General features: G+C 43.3%; 1 protein-coding gene across 5 annotated transcripts in view; it reads left to right on the top strand.

Annotated features, from left to right (window-relative positions):
* RFX4 (regulatory factor X4) overlaps positions 1-20,545 on the top strand; it is a 179,250-nt gene that overhangs the window by 42,060 nt on the left and 116,645 nt on the right. For all 5 annotated transcript variants that reach the window (XM_004053812.4, XM_055358941.2, XM_055358942.2 and 2 more), the window contains one exon: positions 14,056-14,116. In XM_004053812.4, the coding sequence (XP_004053860.2) occupies positions 14,056-14,116 (61 nt within the window). The remainder of the gene's footprint in view (positions 1-14,055; positions 14,117-20,545) is intronic.

Raw genomic sequence — 20,545 nt, forward strand, 5'->3', positions numbered from 1 at the left:
AGAATCAGGACTGTTACTGAGGTCTTCTGATATCTGTCAAATGCTCTGTTACGTCCCTTTAGCAACCCAGAAAAGATTGATTCAGTTGATTCGCTAGAGATTCAGTGAGCGTGAGGAAATGTGATATGGGACTGATATTTTTTGATGGAATGCAGTTGGAAAGAAAACCCTGGACCAGTGGGGTCAAGTCCTAAATGCCTGATGGGTGAAGAAACCGAGCAAGAGTGGATGGGTTATTTACCATAATTCAGGTCTCATGAATTCTCACTTCCAATCTAAACAATTGCATTTTTCCCCTAGCAGATGTCAGTAGATATGTATGCTTCTCATGGCATACTCACCAACAAACAGGAGGATTGTGACTGTAAAATATTAAAAAGTCCATGACTGTTGGAGCATCATATCCAGAGAGGAAAGCTCAGCAGTGTGGATTGGACAGAGTTGTATGGGTAGAACAGAAGTTTCTGCAAAAGTTGGGCCCAGAAGATTCCCTGAGCACCTACTACATGCTAGACTCCATGGAAATCCCAAAATTATATAAGGAAAGAAAGAGGAGGGAGCCAGTATTAAAATATATTCAGCACCAGGCAGTATGCTGGGCATAATCACAACCATGATTTCTTTTAATCCTCTGGAGGGAAAGTATTTTTTCTCCCCATTTTACAGATGAAGAAACTGAGATTCAGAGATTATGTGACTTATTCAATGTCATAGCAAGTAAATGGTAGAGTTAAGACTTTAATTTAGAGCTATCCGATTTTATTGCTGGCTCTCTTTTGACTACATAAACTGTCTTTTCCATGGATCCCTGCTCTCAATGAATTTTCAATCTAGAAGAGAAGTTAAGGCACATACTTGAATATTAACAATGCAAGGTCATATGTGATCGACTTCATTCAAATGATATGAGTTGTACTTAAGACCTTGCCACACCAAGTGTGATCCTGGCCTATAGCATAGACCTCCCTGGAAGCTTGTTAGGAATGCAGTATTTCAGGCCCATCCCAGACTCACTGAAACATGCTCTGCATTTTAACAATACTTGCAGATGATTTACTAATTATGCATGCTAAAGTCTGGGAGAGGTCACAAGATTGGAAGGTGACTCTGGGGAAGGCATCTTGGAGGAGGTGACATTTGCCTTGGGCCTCAAAGGATCCATGTGGTTCCTGCAGTGATGGGAAGATGGGGGGAGGCAGAAAGCTACGAGACTGGTCTTGAGCTTGGAGAGTTTTCCAGATTGGCTTGAGCAGAGAGGTTGAAGAATCATGGGAAATAGGGCTAGGAATGAGTTTGGGCCACATCACTGAGGGACCTGAATTCCAAACAAGGGGTCTAGAGTTTGAGGTCTGAGGTGCCACTGAAGGAGCTGGCTGAGGAGTGACAAATCAAAGTGGTGTTTTCAGAAGGTTGGCGTGGAGGTTCTATGCAGGTGGATTCAAGCCAGCAGACACATCAGGGCTGCTACCTACTCCAAGTTTGAGGCCTTAGACTAGGCAGATGTTAGAGGGTTTGAAGAAATTGGAGAAACTGGGAGGATAGGATGGGTCCAAAGAGCAGGAACCCAGTGGGATTCTTTGGGATTCCTGTTTCCCTCTTTCAGAGACAGAATAAGTCAAATGTAACCAAGAGGTGCCCAAGTCCTCTAGCCTTCGGGTCACCATTTCCTTAACGTCTAAATGAAATGACTCCATCCCGTATCCTAGGCGGGAGTCCAGAACCTTCCAATTCCCTCCACGAGGTATCAGACACACACATGCATGTGTGCATGTTTGTTGTGGAATGTATGGAATGAGGCTCTTCCTCTCCTGAGACAGTCCATGCTGTGTCCCATTCCCTCTGCCCTTTGACAGCTCCTAGCCACTGCCATTCTCCTGTCTTACCATGTTCCTCACTCTGAGTGTACACTTCTTCCTTTACTCTCTTCTGTTACTGACTGTCCAGTGGGGACAGAGGATATCTATAGCAAATGGTAGGGAAAAGTTCTAATTCAGTGGCGTGATGGCATAGAAAATCTGGGGTCACCACTTAAGGTGACTCATCACTATTGTATTAAAATATCATTGCGGGCTGGACACAGTGGCTCATGCCTGTAATTCCGGAATTTTGGTAGGCTGAGGCAGGCAGATCACTTGAGATCAGGAGTTCAAAACCAGCCTGGCCAACATGGTGAAAGCCTGTCTCTACTAAAAATGAAAAACTTAGCCAGGCATGGTGGCAGGCACCTGTAATCCCAGCTACTTGGGAGGCTGAGGCAGGAGGATTCCGTTAACCTGGGAGGTGGAGAGGTTGCAGTGAGTCGAGACCACGCCATTGCACTCCAGTCTAGGCAACAAGAGTGAAACTCCGTCTCAGAAAAAAACAAAACAAAACAAAAAAACACATCACAATTCAAGGCTACATAAATAGAAGTTACATCTCTCTCTCACTCCATTCACCTCACTCAGCATGTCTTAGTTGATTATCCAATTTGGTTTCTTATAACTTCATAAAAAGATTTCCAGAGAAGAGGAAATGTCATTAAACCTTATTTGAAATTCTTTACTAAAAAAGACGGAAGGAACTGCTCGGCCTTATCTGTTGTGGAGAAGAGAAGACTATGGTGAGATGGAATGTCTCCAGGAGAAGAAGGAAGTTCAGGGTGGTCAGGAGCTGTTTTGTATTTCCATTGAGATGTAGGCCAAATGCCCTGCCAATAGCAGAAAGGCGTTCAGGCAGCTCCTAGAGCTAGGGCAACACTGAGAGTCCAGGACAGGATTCAACAGGAGAGACCTCCTGGGACACTTGCAAAGAATTGGATTGCCCCCATGGGGTGTCTGCTGCAGTTTTAGTGCTGGCTGGGAACCCAGGTTCGAGACTGCTACCTGGCTGGTGCGGCCCCAGTGTTTAGGCTGTGATTTAAGATGACCTCCTTGGCTCCTCCCCTTCCTCACCTCCATGCCCACAGTGTCATCAAGGGCTGCCCATTCTGCCCGCAGTGTCAGTCTATCTGTCCTCTCTTCACCAGCTTACCTTCCCCACTCCTCTGGGGAAGAAGGACGTACCGTTTCCTCTGGGCTTTGAGCACACTGCCAGGCCAGGGCCCCTCCACCCTCCATTTAGTCTCTCCATGGGGCCAAAATACTTGAGGGGAAGGCACTATGTCTGACTGTACTCACCAGCACTTAACATAGTAGGGCCTGGTACATAGTAGGTGCTCAGTAAGCATATGGATATTAGGAAAACAAAATAGACCATAAAGCCTCCCTAGATTATGGGTGTTTATAATTTGCTTCCAGTTTTTGGCACTCCAGGACCACTTATCCATTTGAGTAGATTCTTCCTGTGGATGCCCCTCCCCTATAGGGTCTTTTTAATTTGTTCATGCTTAAAAGTTAGAATAGTTTTAAATAGATAATACAGCCATATGGTCCAACAATCAAAATGCTTTAAAAGGTACTCATTGAGAAGTCCTGGTCTCACCTCCAACTTCCCCCTGCAACACTCTATCCCAGCTTCCTAGTATTAACACTTTTGTTACTTACATATTCTTCGAGTATTTCCGCATGCAAATGAAAAATTCAAATATATGTTCCTTTTTTTTTTTTTTTTTTGAGACAGAGTCTCGCTGTGTCACAGGCTGGAATGCAGTGGTGCCATCTCGGCTCACTGCAGCCTCCACCTCCGAGGTTCAAGTGATTCTCCTGTCTCATCCTCCTGAGTAGCTAGGATTACAGGCATGCACCACCATGCCTGGCTAATTTTTGTGTTTTTGTAGAGGCAAGGTCTTGCCGTGTTGGTTAGGCTGGTCTCGAATTCCTTACCTCAAGTGATCCACCGGCCTTGGCCTCCCAAAGTGCTGGAATTACAGGCATGAGCCACCATGCCCACCCATTTGTTACCTTTTTAACACAAAAAAGTGGCATACTATATGCACTGTGCTGTGACTTGCTTTTTTCACTTAATAATAAAAACCAGAATGTTCCATATCAGTAAGAACATAGAAAGCGTCCTCATTCTTTTTTGGTTTTCATCTTTAAAAAAAAATACTTGCATAGTATCCCATTGTGAGGATGCATTCTAATTTAGTTACCCAGATGAACACCTGGGCTGTTTCCAAACTTTTGCTGCTACAGAAAAGCTGCAACAAATAACCTTGTGTATGCATCATTTCGGATATGTCCAGGTAAAGCTGTAGGATCAGTTCACAGACCTGGGGCTGCTGGATAAAGGGTACGTGGGATTTCAGTAGATTCTGCCAAATGACCTTCCATACAGGGAAGCCCTGGGTTTTGTTTGTTTTGCTTTGTTTTTGTTTTTGAGATAGGGTCTTGCTCTGTTACCCAGGCTGGAGTGCAGTGGTGTAATCCTGGCTCACTGCAGCCTCAACTTCCCAGGCTCAGGTGATGGCTCCTACCTCAGCCTTCTGAATAGCTGGGAGTACAGGTGTGCATCACCATGCCTGGCTAATTTTTTTATAGAGATAGGGTTTTACCATGTTGCCAAGGCTGGTCAAACTCCTGAGCTCAAGCAATTTGCCCACCTTGGCCTCCCAAAGTGCTGAAATTACAGGCATGAGCCACCATGCCCAGTCTTTCCAGCTAATTTTTTAAATTTTTTGTAGAGACGGGGTCTCACTATGACCCTCTTGCCTCAGCCTCCCAGAGTGCTGGGATTATAGGTGTGAGCCACTGTCTGGCCAGGAGGCACGGTTCGCTCTCCCCCTGCAAGGTCGGAGGGTGCATGTTTCTCATAGCTTCACAGCAGAGTTGTGTGGTTGTGATTTGGATTTTTGCCAATCTGATAAGTAAGAAATGCCATCTTGGTGTCATTTCTATGTTTATTGATTAAAACTGACCATCTTTCCACCTTTTAAGAGCATTTGTGTTTTTTCCATTAACTGTGTGTCATGTGCATGCCTATTTTTTCTTTTGGTTCTTGGTCTTTTTCCTGCTATTTTTTTGGGAGCTCTTTTCTATGGTGGGCAGATGAGACCATTGTCTGTGGAATGATTGCAGTTTTCCCGAGTGAGTCATTATCTTTGTACTCATGTTGTGGTTTTTGTTTCCCTCACATAGAAATTTTGGATTTTTTATATAGTAAAATTTATCAATCTTTTCTTTTATGGCTTTGTGATTTTGTATCAAAGTTAGACAGCCTCTTTCTCACTCCAAGATTATGAAGGAATTCACCCAGAGGAGGCGAGAGGAAGCAGGTGTGGGCCCCTCACAGCAAATGCTGCCAACATCACAGTTTTGTTTGGGATTTAGCCTCGTTCCCACGGGGAGAAGGGTTTGCTGCCAGAGGCTGATGCCCACTGCCAAAGGCCTGGGTGCCAGTCACCCTGCTCATCAGCTGGTGCCCTTTGCAGGGGCTGGAAAGGAGGTGAATGAGGGGAAATGAAACGTTTGGCAGCCCCATGTTCCCAACAGGTGAGTTCTGGCCAGGTGCAGCCAGGTCAGTATAATGAAAGGAAATAGAATTAGAACTTTGAAGTGAAATTTGAGACTCACATAAACTTGAACCTTTCCTGGGATTTGAAAAGAAGTAATTAATTTAGAAATGTGTTTCCTCAATATTAAACTCTGCCACACTGACTCCAGGCAGGAAATATTCTAGAATAGATTCCCAAATGTGAATTCATTTGACGTGGAGGCAGAAAGGAAATGATGAGGCAGATAATAACTTCTCTAAAATCTTCAGTCCGGTACTATGAGTTTGAAGACAGAATGAGGCTTATAAATGTTTGGGTCTGGGGAGGTTTTGACATCAACTAGCCTAGGTCCTTGTCTTTGCTCTGCCACTCACTGTGTGACCTCAGACAAATTCCTTCACTTCTCTGAGCCTTAGTTTCTTCCTCTGTAAACGGGGATAATACTAATCATTAGGCCTGACATTGATTAAGCACTAAGGCACTGCATTTGATGTTTCACGTGCGTTAAACTGTTCACTGTCTAGGGCAGCTGTGAAAACTAAATGCCATACCATGAAGAGCTTTGCACAGTGCCTGGCACAATATAAGTCCTCAATAAACATTCCCCGATGGTACTGCTGTTTTGTATGCTTACTGAAATCAGATGGGAAGGCTCCACTTTTAATTGTGGTGTCATTTTATTCATTCACTCATTCCACAAGTGCTTCCTCCGACCCTACCACATGTGGGTGCTGGAGACAACGGTGAGCAAGGTCTGTACCCTGCAGAGCTTACAAGCTAACAAGGCAGACCCAGTGGTCAGTGCTGCAGACTGAATGTCTGTATCCCCCCAAATTCATATGTTGAAACTCTAACCCCCAATGTGATGGTATTTGGAGATGAGGCTTTGGGGAAGGGTTAGGTCATGAGGGCTCAGCCCTTGTGAATGGGATTAGTGTCCCCTTATAAAAGAGGCCCCAGAGAGCTCCCTCACCCCTTCTGCCATGTGTGAACACAGGGCGAGAAGACAGCTGTCTTTGAACCAGGAAGCAGACCCTCACCAGACACCAAATCACTGGTGCCTTCATCTCGAACTTCCAAGCCTCCAAAACTGTGAGAAATCAATTTCTGTGTCTAAAAACCACCCAGTCTGTGGTATTTTGTTACAGCAGCCTGAATGGATTAAAATGATCCATGGGCAGCGACCACACTCTGCCATGGGGACTTTGCTGGGGAGCAGTCAGGGTGCTGAGGGAGCACAGAGTGAATAACCCTGTCCCTGCTGCAGGGCTTGCCAAACCTCAGGCACATGGTCCCTCTGGAGGAGCAATAACCATTATAGGAGCAGGGAACACTTAGATAGCAAGTCCTTTGAACCGGAAGTGGTTCAATTAATACTCATGACAGCTGTATGTGCTTAGTACTATTATTATCCCTATTTTACAGATAATGAAACTGAGGAACCAAAATGTTGTTCAAGGTCACGTGGCTAATAAGTAGTGGAGCTGGGATTTGAGCCTGGAAATTTGGCCCCAGAGTTTATATCAGGAGGTAGATGCAGAGAGGAGAGCAGAGATGCTCACCACTGCAAACTGGACTGAGACCTCTGCACCGTGTTAGGAATCATAACTGCCAAGTGGGAGCAGAACAGAGTGGCAAGAAGACCAGGCGCTGGGGCAGCATCTTGGCAGGAGTTTTTTTTTAAAGCAGACCATTGCTCTCCAGCCTTGGCAGGACCGTCAGGGGGGCACTGCAGGTGTGCCTGCGAATGGCTCCAGGAATCCTGCTGGCCTAAAATGATACTTTACAGGATGAATCTTGTTTGGTTCAAGGCATGTCTCCCAGTGAAAATGAAAAGGCATTTGGCAGGACCAGTTCCTAAAGTCTCTATCAACTATGGCTATTTACCTAAAATGTGTTCTCCTACTCTCTACTCTCTTCTCCTAGGTAAGGTTGCTGCTCCTCCTCAGATGCCCAAGCCAGGCTCACACCCCACACTTGGTGCTGCTATAGCATCCTGGACCTGCATTTCACAGCTCTTGCCTAGGACTTAATTTTAAAGTTTGGGGTTTCTTTTTGTTTTGTTTTATTTTAATTTTACTTTACTTTTGAAATGGGGTCTTGCCATGTTGCCCAGGCTAGTCTGGAGCTCCTGGGCTTAAGTGATCCTCCCAGCTCAGCCTCCTGAGTAGCTGAGACTACAGGTGCATGCCACCGTATCTGGCTTGGACTTACATTTAATTGGCTGATAATTTATGGCCTCAAGAGAGCAGTGACTATGTCTGTTTTTTCTTACCCTTTAGCACCTGTCATGGGGCTGGAATGTAGTAGACACTCAATAAATATCTGATGAATGAGTAAATAAATAGCCAGCACTTCAGGAGAACTGAGATAGAGAGCCATCAAATAGGAGGGTCAGGCCTGGGTGTGACACACCTCCTACTTCAGAAGAAAAGGGCTTGGGCATTCAGACCCTGGGCACAAAGTCACCAGTGATCTAAGGAAAGGAGCCAGCAGAGGTGGACAGCACCTGTTTGCTGACTGAGCTGGAGGGCCCACATTGGCTTTGGGGTAGACCAGTTCTCTTCTAAACACTATCAGTAGCCACTGGATTGCTGAGCACCTAGCGAGGTCCTGTTTCCATTCACCAGCTACATGGCCTCATGCAATTATTCACCCTCACCGAAGATCTGTTTCCTTATTTATAAAATGGGGATATAAAACTTCTTCATAGCAATATTTGGAGGAATAAAATGAGGTAGCATATGAAAAGTGATGTGTAGTGCCTGGCTTAAGTACTTGACCAATGAATGCTATTATTAGTATGGCATTTTTAAAAACTGTATCTAGTTCTTAACATATTATATTTAATCCTCAAAACAGCCTTGTGACATAAGTTATTATTCACATTTTTTTAGATAAGGGCCTTCAGGCTTGGATGAGTCAAGTTGCTGCTCAAAGTCCACACAGTTGGGGGCAATGCTGGAATTTAAACCCATGTCTGCCTGTCCTCAAAGCCAAGTTATTTTTATTTACTGATACTCAGAAATGGGGCCATAACAAAGTTTAGTTGGGAAAAAAATCTGACATAACAAAGGCAGTATTGCTTGAGTGGGAGACGCTGCGATGGAATCCCAGAACAGCGAGCTTCCCTGGCTCCACCAATGGGACCACGTGCGTCTTCCCTGGGCCCCAGGTCCCAGTTCCTTGCCTTTGCTCCTGCTGCTTCTGCCTCTTGGAGTACCCTCTCCCTTGGTGGCCTCCTCCCAGAGTCTGACGGGTCCTCTTCAAAATGAACAGGGCAGGTTACAAACTAGGATGGACTGTATGACCCTCACATGTTTTAAGTGTAGATATGTATGTGCTTGTGTGTGAAAGAACCCTGATAAAAGATGAGGCAAATAGGATAAAAAGATAACAGTTGTTCCCTCTGTTGAGAGGAGCTTGGATTCTGAGATATTTTCTCCATACTTTCTTAATTTTAAAAAGATGAACATGCATTACTTTTGTGAATATAAAGCAACATTATTTTTTAAAAACCTCAACCATCCCTTCAGGGCTCAGCTCAAGTGCCGTCTCCTATATGGAGCTGTGACATCCCCTGGTGTGTGTTTGCCTTGTGAGGTCCTTGGTGATGCCATTGTCTTTGCCCCTGTAAATCTTCCAAAGCAGCAGATCCCAGCAGACATAATTTCTCCAAAAGCCTCCTGGCCGGCCAGGCACAGCCAAGGGCAACCTTTCCCCGCAGATGGCTGCAGAGGGTGCTTTTGAAGGCTTACCCTCTGTTAAGCTCATTTCACTTAATCCTCCCAACAACCTTTTGAGGTAGGGATTATTATTATCCTCCATTTAGAGATGACTGTCTTAAGACTTAAACGGGATAATTAGATTGTTAAACATCACATCACGTACCATACTCACCTGGATCCACTCTGCCACACCCAGCAGAGACCCGTGCTGCAGCCACCTTGCTTCTGGGAAAGTGACATAATCTGTCAGGTCCCCTTGTGTTTATCTGCTCTCACCTTCTCCACCCTACTCCTGACTTCCATCCCACCTTTCCCCCATCTGGCGCCCATCTCTGGCTCACTCCAGGACACAGCTCACCTATCACTTCTTCCAGGGAGTCTTCTCTGACAAGCTCTGCTTTTTCATGTAGTCCGGGTTGGCCGACTCCTCTGTGCCTACCTGTATCACAGCACTTACCACTTCTTGCTGAATTTGTCCTCTCTCTCCTCTGTCTTTCTCTTTCCCCAACCAAACTCAAGGGCAAGAGTTTAATTTCTTTCTCCCCAGTGCCTAGCTGGCACAAATAAGGTATTCAATAAATATTTGTTGAACAAATTAATAGGATTCTTATAATTGCCATAGAAGATGACCTTTTTACAAATGAGGAAAAATGAAGCTCAAGTAAGTTGAGTGATTTGCTCAGTTCTGGCCAGTAAGTGTTGGGATTATTCGAATCTAGGTCTTTTGACAACCTGTCCAGGTGGACCAAAATGCTGAAATTTAAAGAAACAAAAATGTAAAACCCTGCCAGTTTTAGGGGGAACAAAAATACTAACAACATGCCAGTGCAAGCTAGGTAGAGGTAGATTTTGGTTGTTTTTCTTGTTTAAAAAAATACAATTGACAATTTGTCATTGTTATTTGTTTTTGAGACAGGGTTTCACTCCTGTCACACATGCTGGAGTGTAGTGGCGTGATCTCTTTGCAACCTCCGCCTCCCAGGCTCAAGAGACTCTTGTGCCTTAGCCACCCGAGTAGCTGGGATTACAGGTGTGCGCCACGATGCCCAGCTAATTTTTGTATTTGTAGTAGAGACAGGGTTTCACTGTGTTGGACAGGCTGGTCTCAAACTCCTGGCCTCAAGTGATCTGCCCCCCTCCGCCTCCCAAAGTACTAGGATTACAGGTGTGAGCTACCATGCCCGGTCCCATGTTTTTCATATAGCCTTTTCTTTCCTTTCAATTATTTGCTTAGTATTATAATTTCTAGAAGCTGGGTTGTGAGGACAAGCAGCTGAACATTTTAGATGTCCCTCAATATTACTGCCAAATTGCATACTAAAAACATTAACACTACCTTCAGGTATAAAGAACTCTGAGAGTGTCAATTTCACCATGTATACACCAGCATCAAAAATTGTCATTATTTAAATTTGCTTTTCCCTCAGAGATATAAGGAGTGCCTCATTATTTGTTTCCTTTTTACTTCTTTGTGAACAACAGAGGTTGAGTATTGTTCTGTGTGTTTAGGGGTTCACTTACCCACATTCTTGTGAGACCCACATGTTCATGTCTTTATTGTGCTGTTCTTTAAGACTGGAGAAGGCACACTTAAGTATTTAAATACTAAGTGGAAGGCACTATGCTAGGTCCTGCAGGAGGTAATGCAGATGACTGAGATACCACCCCTGCCTTCTCACTGAGTTTATGCTTGAGCAGAAGGGACGGATGTATACAGAAATAATGATCCAGTCACCTGAGGTCAGGAGTTTGGCACCAGCCTGACCAACATGGTGAAACCCCGTCTCTACTAAAAAATACAAAAATTAGCCAGGCGTGGTTGTGGGCACCTGTAATCCCAGCTACTTGGGGGGCTGAGGCAGGAGAATCACCTGAACCTGGGAGGTGGATGTTGCAGTGAGCTGAGATCGTGCCATTGCACTCCAGCCTGGGTGGCAAGAGCAAAACTCTGTCTCAAAAAAAAAAAAAAAAAAAAAGAAAAGAAAAGAAAAGAAAAGAAAGAAAGAATGATCCAGGTGGCTACACTGGGCAGCTAACAGGCAAATAATGTGTTACAGAAGCACAGAGTTAGGATCAATGATTGATTCCTGACTAAGAGAGAATCAAGGAAGGCTTCAAAGAGTTGGTGGCATTTATTCCAGACTGGAAAGGATGAGAAACATCTATTTAGAAGAACTCCAGGTTGACAGAGTATCATGAACAAGTGTTGAGTCTACAATGTATTTTACATTCCGTTCCTGAGAACATTTAGCATTAGTGTGGTTTGGGTTCTAACTACCAGTTAGAATGGTTTTGGTGGCAGGGAAGAGAATACCCAATGAAAGGAGGTTTTATCAACTGAAGAAACTGTGCTATCTCATAGAACAGGAGGCAGCCATTGTTTGGGTTGGTTCAACAGAGGCACCACACATGACAATCAGAGCCCCCAGGCTTTCCCTTTTTTTCTCTGCCTTCCTAGGTGTTGACTTTGTCCTCAGATTGCGTTTTTCCCCATCCCAAGTTTGCTGCTTTCATCTAGTTATTGTGTCATCTCATAGCCACATTCAAAAGTAGAACAGGCCAGAATCTCTCACTCCTTCAATTTTATTAGGGAAAAATACTTTTCCCAGAATCCCCGAGAGAGAGCGTCTCCTGAAATGTGATCGGCCCGCATCATGTTACAGGCTCCACCTAATCCAATCAGTGGCTAGATGACATATAATTAATTACCATGATTGTTGTAAATGAATCAACATTCACCTTTCTAGGATTTGAAAGGGGGTCATTCTCCTTGAACACACAATCCCCTCTAAACTGGCGTTCTATAAATAAGGAAGAAGGTGGGTACATGTAGGTTTTGATTAAGCAACAACAGTATCTGCCACAGTGCTTACAAGCAGACATTTAAATCAGAATTACACCAATATTGATAAATTTTCATCAAGAAGATATTTTCTAGATTCAGCTTTGATGAGCTAATTTAATTTTAGAAAAACTTTTCTATACATCATATGACATTTTCATTTTTTTATTTTCATTTTTGTTTTATTTAAACTATTTTCATAGATACCAATTCTTTTCCATATAAATTTTATGCCACAGATTGATTTCATTGATCTTTTTAATGTCTATATTAAATTTTATTGATAATATTTGTAGGCTTTGACATTATTAGTTTTCTTCTTGAGACTGTTATTTGTCCTAATTATCTTGGGCCAAATTTTGTGGATCAGGGAATTTTATGTTGACTGTTCCTATCAATAATCTTTCTTAAGAATTGGATAAGAGACTGACTATATGTATTTCTCAGTAAATCCATGATGAAATTATGACAAATTCTTTTTAGATATGCTAAAAATTAATCTGTTGTTCAGATTGTGGTATTGCAGGGATCAGCAAATCAGGGTGATGTGAGCTAAATCTGGCCTGATACTTGTAGGGCTGCAAGTTAAAAATGGTCTTTACAGATCAACTTTTGCAATCTATTTAATAATAGGCAATACTAATTTTAATCCCAATTAGAAGAACATTACCCACACCCCCAAAATTAATTTAATTCTTCTTATTAATAGACAGGTATTACAAATATTATATTCGATTATTACTATTACACTGGATTTTTTTTTTATGAGTCTTGCTCTGTTGCCCAGACTAGAGTGCAGTGGCATGATCTCGGCTCACTGCAACCTCCACCTCCCAGGTTCGAGTGATTTTCCTGCCTCAGCCTCCTGAGTATCTGAGATTACAGGTGCATGCCACCACTCCTGGCTAATTTTTGTATTTTTAGTACAGACCGGGTTTCACCATGTTAGCCAGGCTGGTCTTGAACTCCTGACCTCAAGTGATCCACTCACCTTGGCCTCCCAAAGTGCTGGGATTACAGATGTGAGCCACTGTGCCTGGCCTTACATTGAATTTTATTAATAAATATTTCATGGAAACTTGTTTTCTCTCCTGTCATATAAGTTCTACATAATATTCTTGATTTTTACTATTGGTCCACAAACCCTAAAATATTTACTATCAGGTCCTTTACAGAAAATATGTGCTAAACCCTGTTCCATTGCATTGCTAACCTGATTCTTCTGAACACTTACACTTTCCCTACCCTACATTAAGTCTCTGCTTCATTGGGGTTACAAAGAACAAATGGTGAATAGCTTAGTCTGTTCAGGTTTTCATAACAAAATACCATAAACTGTGTGGGTTATGAACAACAGAGATTTATTTCTCTATTGTTTATTCTCAATGATTTATTAATTAACAGAGATTCATTCTCCCAGTTCTGGAGGCTGGGAAGTCCAAGATCAAGGCAATAGCAGATTTGGGTGTAGTGAGGGCCCACTTCCTGGTTCATAGATGGCTATCTTCTCACTATCTTCTCTGTCTTCTCAGAGGGGAGAAACTGGTATGGGGGAGCTCTCTGGGGTCTCTTTCATAAAGACACTAATTTCATTCATAAGACTCATGACTGATCACTTCCTAAAGGCCCCACCTTCAAATATCATCATCATCTGGGGGATTAGGTTTCAACACACAAATTTTGGGAGGGACACAAATACTCAGTCCATAGCAGTGAGTGAGGTCCCTATGTTTTTAGGGTTGAAATTGTAGTCTGTCCTGCTTCAGTTAGGAAAATATTAAGTGGATGAGTGTGATCACATTGCTCAGTGATAAAGGGAAATGCTCTTTAACTCTAACACGTTGTGTCAAATAAAAACAAAATTGACATAAGAGTTTTAAAATAAAAGTCAATTTCCCCTTTTTAGTATTAAAGTATGATGAGTCTAACATGTTGGAAAAGCCAAAATATTGTTTCAAAGCATCAACATTTCAAAGAAACATAGTCTTTTGAAACTTGGGAGAGTCGAGAGGACTTTTACTTTTTCCTACTGTTTCCTACTGAAGTTAGCTTCTTTTTCTTTCCTTTAACAGATGAGGAAAAAGAAAATAATAGAGCATCCAAACCCCACTCCACTCCTGCTACTCTGCAATGGTAAGTTTCCATTTTTAGCAAGTTCTGTCTTCAGAGGATGCTCATATCTTCTTGCCTATAGGATAGGATATCACTTGGATATTTTAACATTGTCATGATAACTTGACATTCCACAGCATGAAATCTATTTAATTTGCAGTATATGTAAAATGCTCAACTAGCCTTAGATCTAGCCTGGAGATTGGAATTTTTGTATTTTATTTTAGGGTAGATGTTTTTTCTGTTATCCAAACACTGGCAAGGACTGGATTCCCCATGGGTATTATTAATTGATTTTAATAGAATCCATTATTACAATTTATAATAAAAACAGAGGTCTGTTGACTCTTACCAATGAACCCTTAATTCATAATGAATTACAACTGTATATAATTATTTTAACATTAATAACACTAACAAGAGTAATCTACTAGAATGGCTTTCTCTTTAATATTTGGCACTCCTGGGCTTGATGAAATATTTAATAATGTTTAAGTGGTTGCACTTGTGTTTGATATTTACAGATAAATTCTCCTCTGAAAGCTTTATTTGGAAATTATGTTGTAGCTTTGAACACTAGAGCTCTCTATGCCTGAGAGTAACCCTATGGAGAATCTTGGCCATTGAAGGCGATTATTCCCCTAGCAGTGCAGCCCAGCAATATGAAGGAATTAAGGAATGACGGGGAAGGAAAGAGAAATGGGGAAAAGAAAGGAACTAAAATCCATTATATGCACCCCTCCAGGCTAGGCACTTTATATATATGCCTCATTTCATTCTCACAATTCTGTGGAGTTGCTATTGTTGTGCCCATTTAACTGATGAGGAAAATAAAGCTGAACCAGTTAAACCATTTGCCTGAATAGCCACAGAGCCAATCAGTGGCAGAGGCAGGAACTGGCTGGGTCTCTTTAACTGCGAAGCTCATGCTTGCGAAGAAAGGAAAAGAAACATCAGGAAGGATAGAGAAGAGAGGACAGATCAGAAAAGGAAGCAGATGGGCTTTAATGAGCAAATCATATTAGATTCTCTAGTCTAATCCATCCAGAGGTGAGAGGAAAACAACACTGGGAGAAAGCATTCAGGAACGTAACTCAATCTTCTCTAACAAGAGCCTCAGCAGTCAGCTTGTTTTGCTTCAAGAATAGCAAAGGTTGTTCTCAAGAGCTCTATTTCCAGCCTTTTGGCCTCTTTCCATCATTTGTTCCTATAGACTTTTTCTCATTGCATTTGCTGCTTTTTGCTTTATTTAAAATTCTACTTTATGTATCAGATCAAATCTCCCCCTTCACCCTTCTCTAAGTATTATGGCCATGCAAGTTCCCATAGTGCCAAGACATTGAATGAGGCATCGATGTAAAGGACTTTGGGAGTGGGAGTTTCTAGACATGCATGGAATTGACAGACTTTTTTTTTTTTTTTTTTGAGGTGGAGTCTCACTCTGTCGCCCAGGCTGGAGTGCTGTGGCTTGATTTTGGCTCACTGCAACCTCCACCTTCTGGGTTCAAGTGATCCTCTTACCTCAGCCTCCCTACTAGCTGGGATCACAGGTGCCTGCTAACACGCCCGGCTAATTTTTGTGCTTTTCGTAGAGACAGGGTTTCACCATGTTGGCTAGGCTGGTTTTGAACTCCTGACCTCAGGTGACCCTCCCGCCTTGGCCTGTCAAAGTGGTGGGATTACAGGTGTAAGCCACCACGCCCGGCCAACAAACATTCTTGCTTTAATAACCTGAACATGTCATATGTTTCAGAGTAAAAAATTTGAAAGGAACTAGAAGAAAATCACTTTGTTCACATCTATTTTTCTGGGATTCCAGGACATCTGCCTGGGAGCAGTGAGGCTGTAAATGGTGCAGTCTCTGAAATCAAACTGTCACGGCTTAACTCCCAACTCTGCCACTTACAAGCTGTGAAATCTTGGGCAAGGTCCTTAACCTCTCTGTGCTTCAGTCTACTCACCTGTAAAATGGGGATAGCAATAGTGTCTAGCTCATAGGGTAGTCATGAAGATGAAATGAGTTGTTCTATAGAAGGTGCTTGAACAGCACCTGGCATGGGGTGGGGCTCAGTCCTTCCCTCAGCACACTCCTTCCTTCTGAGACCCACAAGGACCACCTGGAGCAGGCCCCGTCTCCTCCCTGGCATAGGCACAGCCAGTTCTCCTTCTATGGTACCTAATTCTGCACAAAATATCTGTTTTTCTAAATAAAGGGTCACATAGATCATTCCAGAAGAAATTTCACCCTCCAAGTCACAAGGTCAGACAGTGAATTTTTTTTAATGATAAGTCTATTTTCAAAGCCAAACCAAATTTGAGAATTTGTACATATTCGCCTATTCTTATCAAAATACATCAAGTTGTTCAAAGAACATTAACGTTTGCTCTAATTATCTTTATATTATATGTTTAAGATAGAATTTCAGTCATTAACTAATTCAATAAATGTTTACTGAGCACCTGGTATTTGCTAGCTCCTTGTTCTAGGCTCTGGAAATGCAATGGTGGATAAGGTAGACCAAGAAGAGGAGCTGATGATGGGGGAAAAAGGGGAAATATCTATATCTATATCTATATCTATATCTATATCTATATCTATTTTTGAGACGGAGTTTTGCTCTTGTTGCCCAGGCTGGAGTGCAATGGTGTGAGCTCGGTTCACTGTAACCTCCGCCTCTTGGGTTCAAGTGATTCTCCTGCTTCAGCCTGCTGAGTAGCTGGGATTACAGGCATGCACCACCATACCCGGCTAATATTTTATTTTTAGTAGAGACAGGGTTTCTCCATGTTGGTCAGGCTGGTCTCGAACTCTGGACCTCATGTGATCCACCTTCCTCAGCCTCTCAAAGTGCTAGGATTACAGGCGTGAGCCACTGTGCCCGTATATATATGTCATTAAACTAATGACACTCAGGGCACAGTGGCTCACGCCTGTAATCCCAGCACTTTGAGAGGCTGAAGTGGGAGGATCGCTTGAAGCCAGGAGCTCAAGACTAGCCTGGGCAACATAGTGAGACCCTGTCTCTGCAAAAAACAAAAAACTTAGCTGGGCATGGTGGCATAAGCCTGCAGTCTTACCTACTCTGGAGGCTGAGACACGAGTATCGCTTGAGCCTTGGAGTTCAAGACTGTAGTGGCCTGATTGTGCCACTGTACTCAAGCCTGGGTGACAGAGCAAGACCCTGTCTCTATTTAAAAAAACAACTAATGATTGATAGATAAACAAGTAATGTATTAGATAGTGAGAAGTGCTGTGCGGTGACTTCAACTTGGCTAATACGATAGTGTCTGAGAGGCTATTTCAGGTTGAGCAGTAAGGGCAAGTTTCTCTGAGAAGGTGACATTTCAGTGGATACATGTATGACACCATGACAGTGTGAAAACCAGGGACAGGGGAATGTTCCAGGTGGAGAGAACAGCTTCTACAAAGGCCCCACTGTTGCAGGTGACCTCTCCAGATTGAGCAGAGTTGTGCATACAGGTGGTTTATTAGGGCAGGTGCCCAGCCTCCATGCCCATAGGGGTGTGAGGGATGCTGGAATAGACAGAGGGGGTGTTAGGCAGTGAAGAGGTTATCACAGAGGCTTCAGCCAGTCCTACAGGGAGTTCTGAGGTGGAGATGGCCAGTTAAAAATGATCTGAATCAAAGCAACGGATCCAGACCTTTATCCCCCAACCCCATTGTCCATCACTGAATACAGGCTGCCCCCAGGGTGGGGGTGTAACTTGGGAGAGGCAGTTGCCTTCATGATTTGCTGAGGATCACTCCTTGGAATGATTCAGCCTCCCAGTAGGGGGAACAATGTCTCAGTGTCCCAGGGCAGTCTGGGCACACACAGCGTCCACCACTCCTTCCGGGGATGGGAGCAGGCTGAGCTTGCTGAAGGACCAACGAGAAGGTGGCCCATGTGGTTGGAGCATAGCACACATGGAGGAGAGTGACACAAGATGAGGTGGGAGAGGCAGGCAGGGGAGAGGCTACATAAGCAGTAGGGGAAAGAAAGTAGGACATTAAACTTGGATAGGAACAGTCATGCTTAAAACGGTGTGGAGAACATGTGACCTCCTACGTAAAGCTGCACATGTATCATCTTTTAAAAAATATGGTTTCAGTATAAAAACTTTCTCAAAAGAGAGTGGATGCACCCTCCATTTTACAAGGAAAAGTGACATAATGTACAACGTGTCCCCTTTTTGCTGTGGCTGCCGTGGGGTTGAGAGCTAAATCTGATGCTTACATACTTTTGCAATCACTTCTTTCCTTTGTCTAATTTTCTTCTTCTTTTGCTAGCTTAAAAAAAAACCCAGGATATAAGTAAATTTAATAAATATATTTTTGCTTTACTTTTATTTTGTTTACACAAGAAATACATTTCCTTGTTAAAAAATTAAAAACATTACAGGTAAAACTCCAGTCCATTTCTCCTTGTAGTTCTTTGCCTTCTCCTCAAAAGCAACTCTATTCAGTGAGACATGTGTGTGCATGTGTGCACTTGTGTGTATACATATGTGTAGACATGTATTACAGACCCTTCCCTATGAATTTGCACACATATGTATCTGTAGAAGTTTCTGAAGTATGGTTTTTAATTTAGCATTGTCTCCTTTATAAAAAGCATGCAGATGTATCACACTAAAAATATTGACCCGCAACCTGTTATGCTGTATTGATCCACTGCTTGCTTTCTTCCTTAGTAGAATGTCCTGAAGCTACACTCATGGTTCGTAAAGAACAACCTCATTTTAACTGCAGCGCAGTGTTCAGCATAAGACAATGGCAGAATTAGTGTTGCCATTTCCCTTTTTTTTTTTTTTTTGAGACAGAGCCTTGCTCTGTCACTCAGGCTGGAGTGCAATGGTGTGATTTCCGCTCACTGCAACTTCCACCTCCCAGATTCAAGCAATTCTCCTGCCTCAGCCTTCTAAGAAGCTGGGATTACAGGCGCGCACCACCACATCCAGCTAATTTTTGTATTTTGGTAGAGATGGGGTTTTACCATGTTGGCCAGGCTGGTTTTGAACTCCTGACCTCAAGTGATCCACCGGCCTCAGCCTCCCAAAGTGTTGGGATTACAGGCATGAGCCACCCCACCCGGCGCCACTTCCCTTTGGATGAACATTTAAGTTGTGTTCAAATCTCATCTTTGCCATTACAAGTAGGGCCTCACAGAACATCTTCGTGTGTGCCCCCTTGGACACCGTGGGAGTGTTTCTTCATGTCTGTATCAAGAAGCAGAATTGCTCCATTAACACTTAAAGTGTTGATGGGATTGCAAAATTACCCATCAAATGGCTTTACCATTTTATATCTTCATCTGCAATGCAAAATACTTACAAAACAAAACAGGAACCTAAGGCTAGGACAAGCATCTCATTCTCTGAGGCATTTATGTCCTTCATGCTGTGCCCTCTCTCCAGCGGCAGTGGCCAGCCCCTGAGGACAGAGAGGAGGGCAGGCCCAGGAAAGGACACTGGCCACACCACTAAGGCGCCCGCCACCCGCCTGACAGTGTCGAGCTCTCCTGGGACATTTGGCTTGTTATTGGAATTGGGTTAGGAGCTATTTGCTTCTCCTTCTTCCCGTTCCTTGCCACAAACCCCCTCCCCCTCCCCCTAGAACAAATAACACCGCTCTAAGAACAAATAATACAGCAGCCAAGCAGCCTAAAATAATTGGGGACACGTGATCTGGAGGCAACTCCCAGCAGAAAACAGGCAAATATTGTCAAATGCCTTCTGCCAAACACTTTCCAGCATCCTCGGTCACGAGGGTTAGTAAATCCCAACTCACTGGGGATGGTGAGCGCTGCTGGAATCCCGGCCGCACAATAACCTCTATTCATGCAGAGAATTTCGAAATGGAAAGCAGCCTGTTCCGCAGTCCCGGCCTACTTGCTGCCAACACATGCCCCCTCCGTGCCCCGCCCTCGCCCGCCACCCTTGCCGCCCTTACCCAGAGCTCCTTGTGCGCCTTCTGGGTGGGGACGTTTTCCCTTCCAGCAATTTACCGAAGAAATGAGGCTCTTCCAAAAAGGAGGACAGAAGATCAAATTGTCACTTTCGGGGGGGATTGGGGGGAGATTTTCCTTTCTTTTGAAAAAATTAAATTGAGGACTTGGGTGGTTGACAAGCTATCAATATTCCAAATTAATATGAAACAAAAGAAATGTAGAATTTCTCTTTAGAATGTTCTGGAAGGTCATAGGTAAGAAATTGGGTTTGGCACTGTTCCAAAGAAGAAATACATTGACATTTTAGACCAGATCACAGCTGCTAGACCAGACTCATTGGATGTAACCGATACCTGACATTTTACACCTGTTTGTGACTTGATTCTTACTCAACAGTGACAGAACATTGCTTTCATAATGTGAGTTAGGTAACATGGTTCTAAAAAGGGAGGCTGAACACTTTTAGCTCTGAACACAACCAGTGTTGATAGATAATGCC

Source organism: Gorilla gorilla, chromosome 10 (genome assembly GCF_029281585.2).
Source record: "Gorilla gorilla gorilla isolate KB3781 chromosome 10, NHGRI_mGorGor1-v2.1_pri, whole genome shotgun sequence".
In the NCBI taxonomy this organism is placed as follows: domain Eukaryota; kingdom Metazoa; phylum Chordata; class Mammalia; order Primates; family Hominidae; genus Gorilla; species Gorilla gorilla.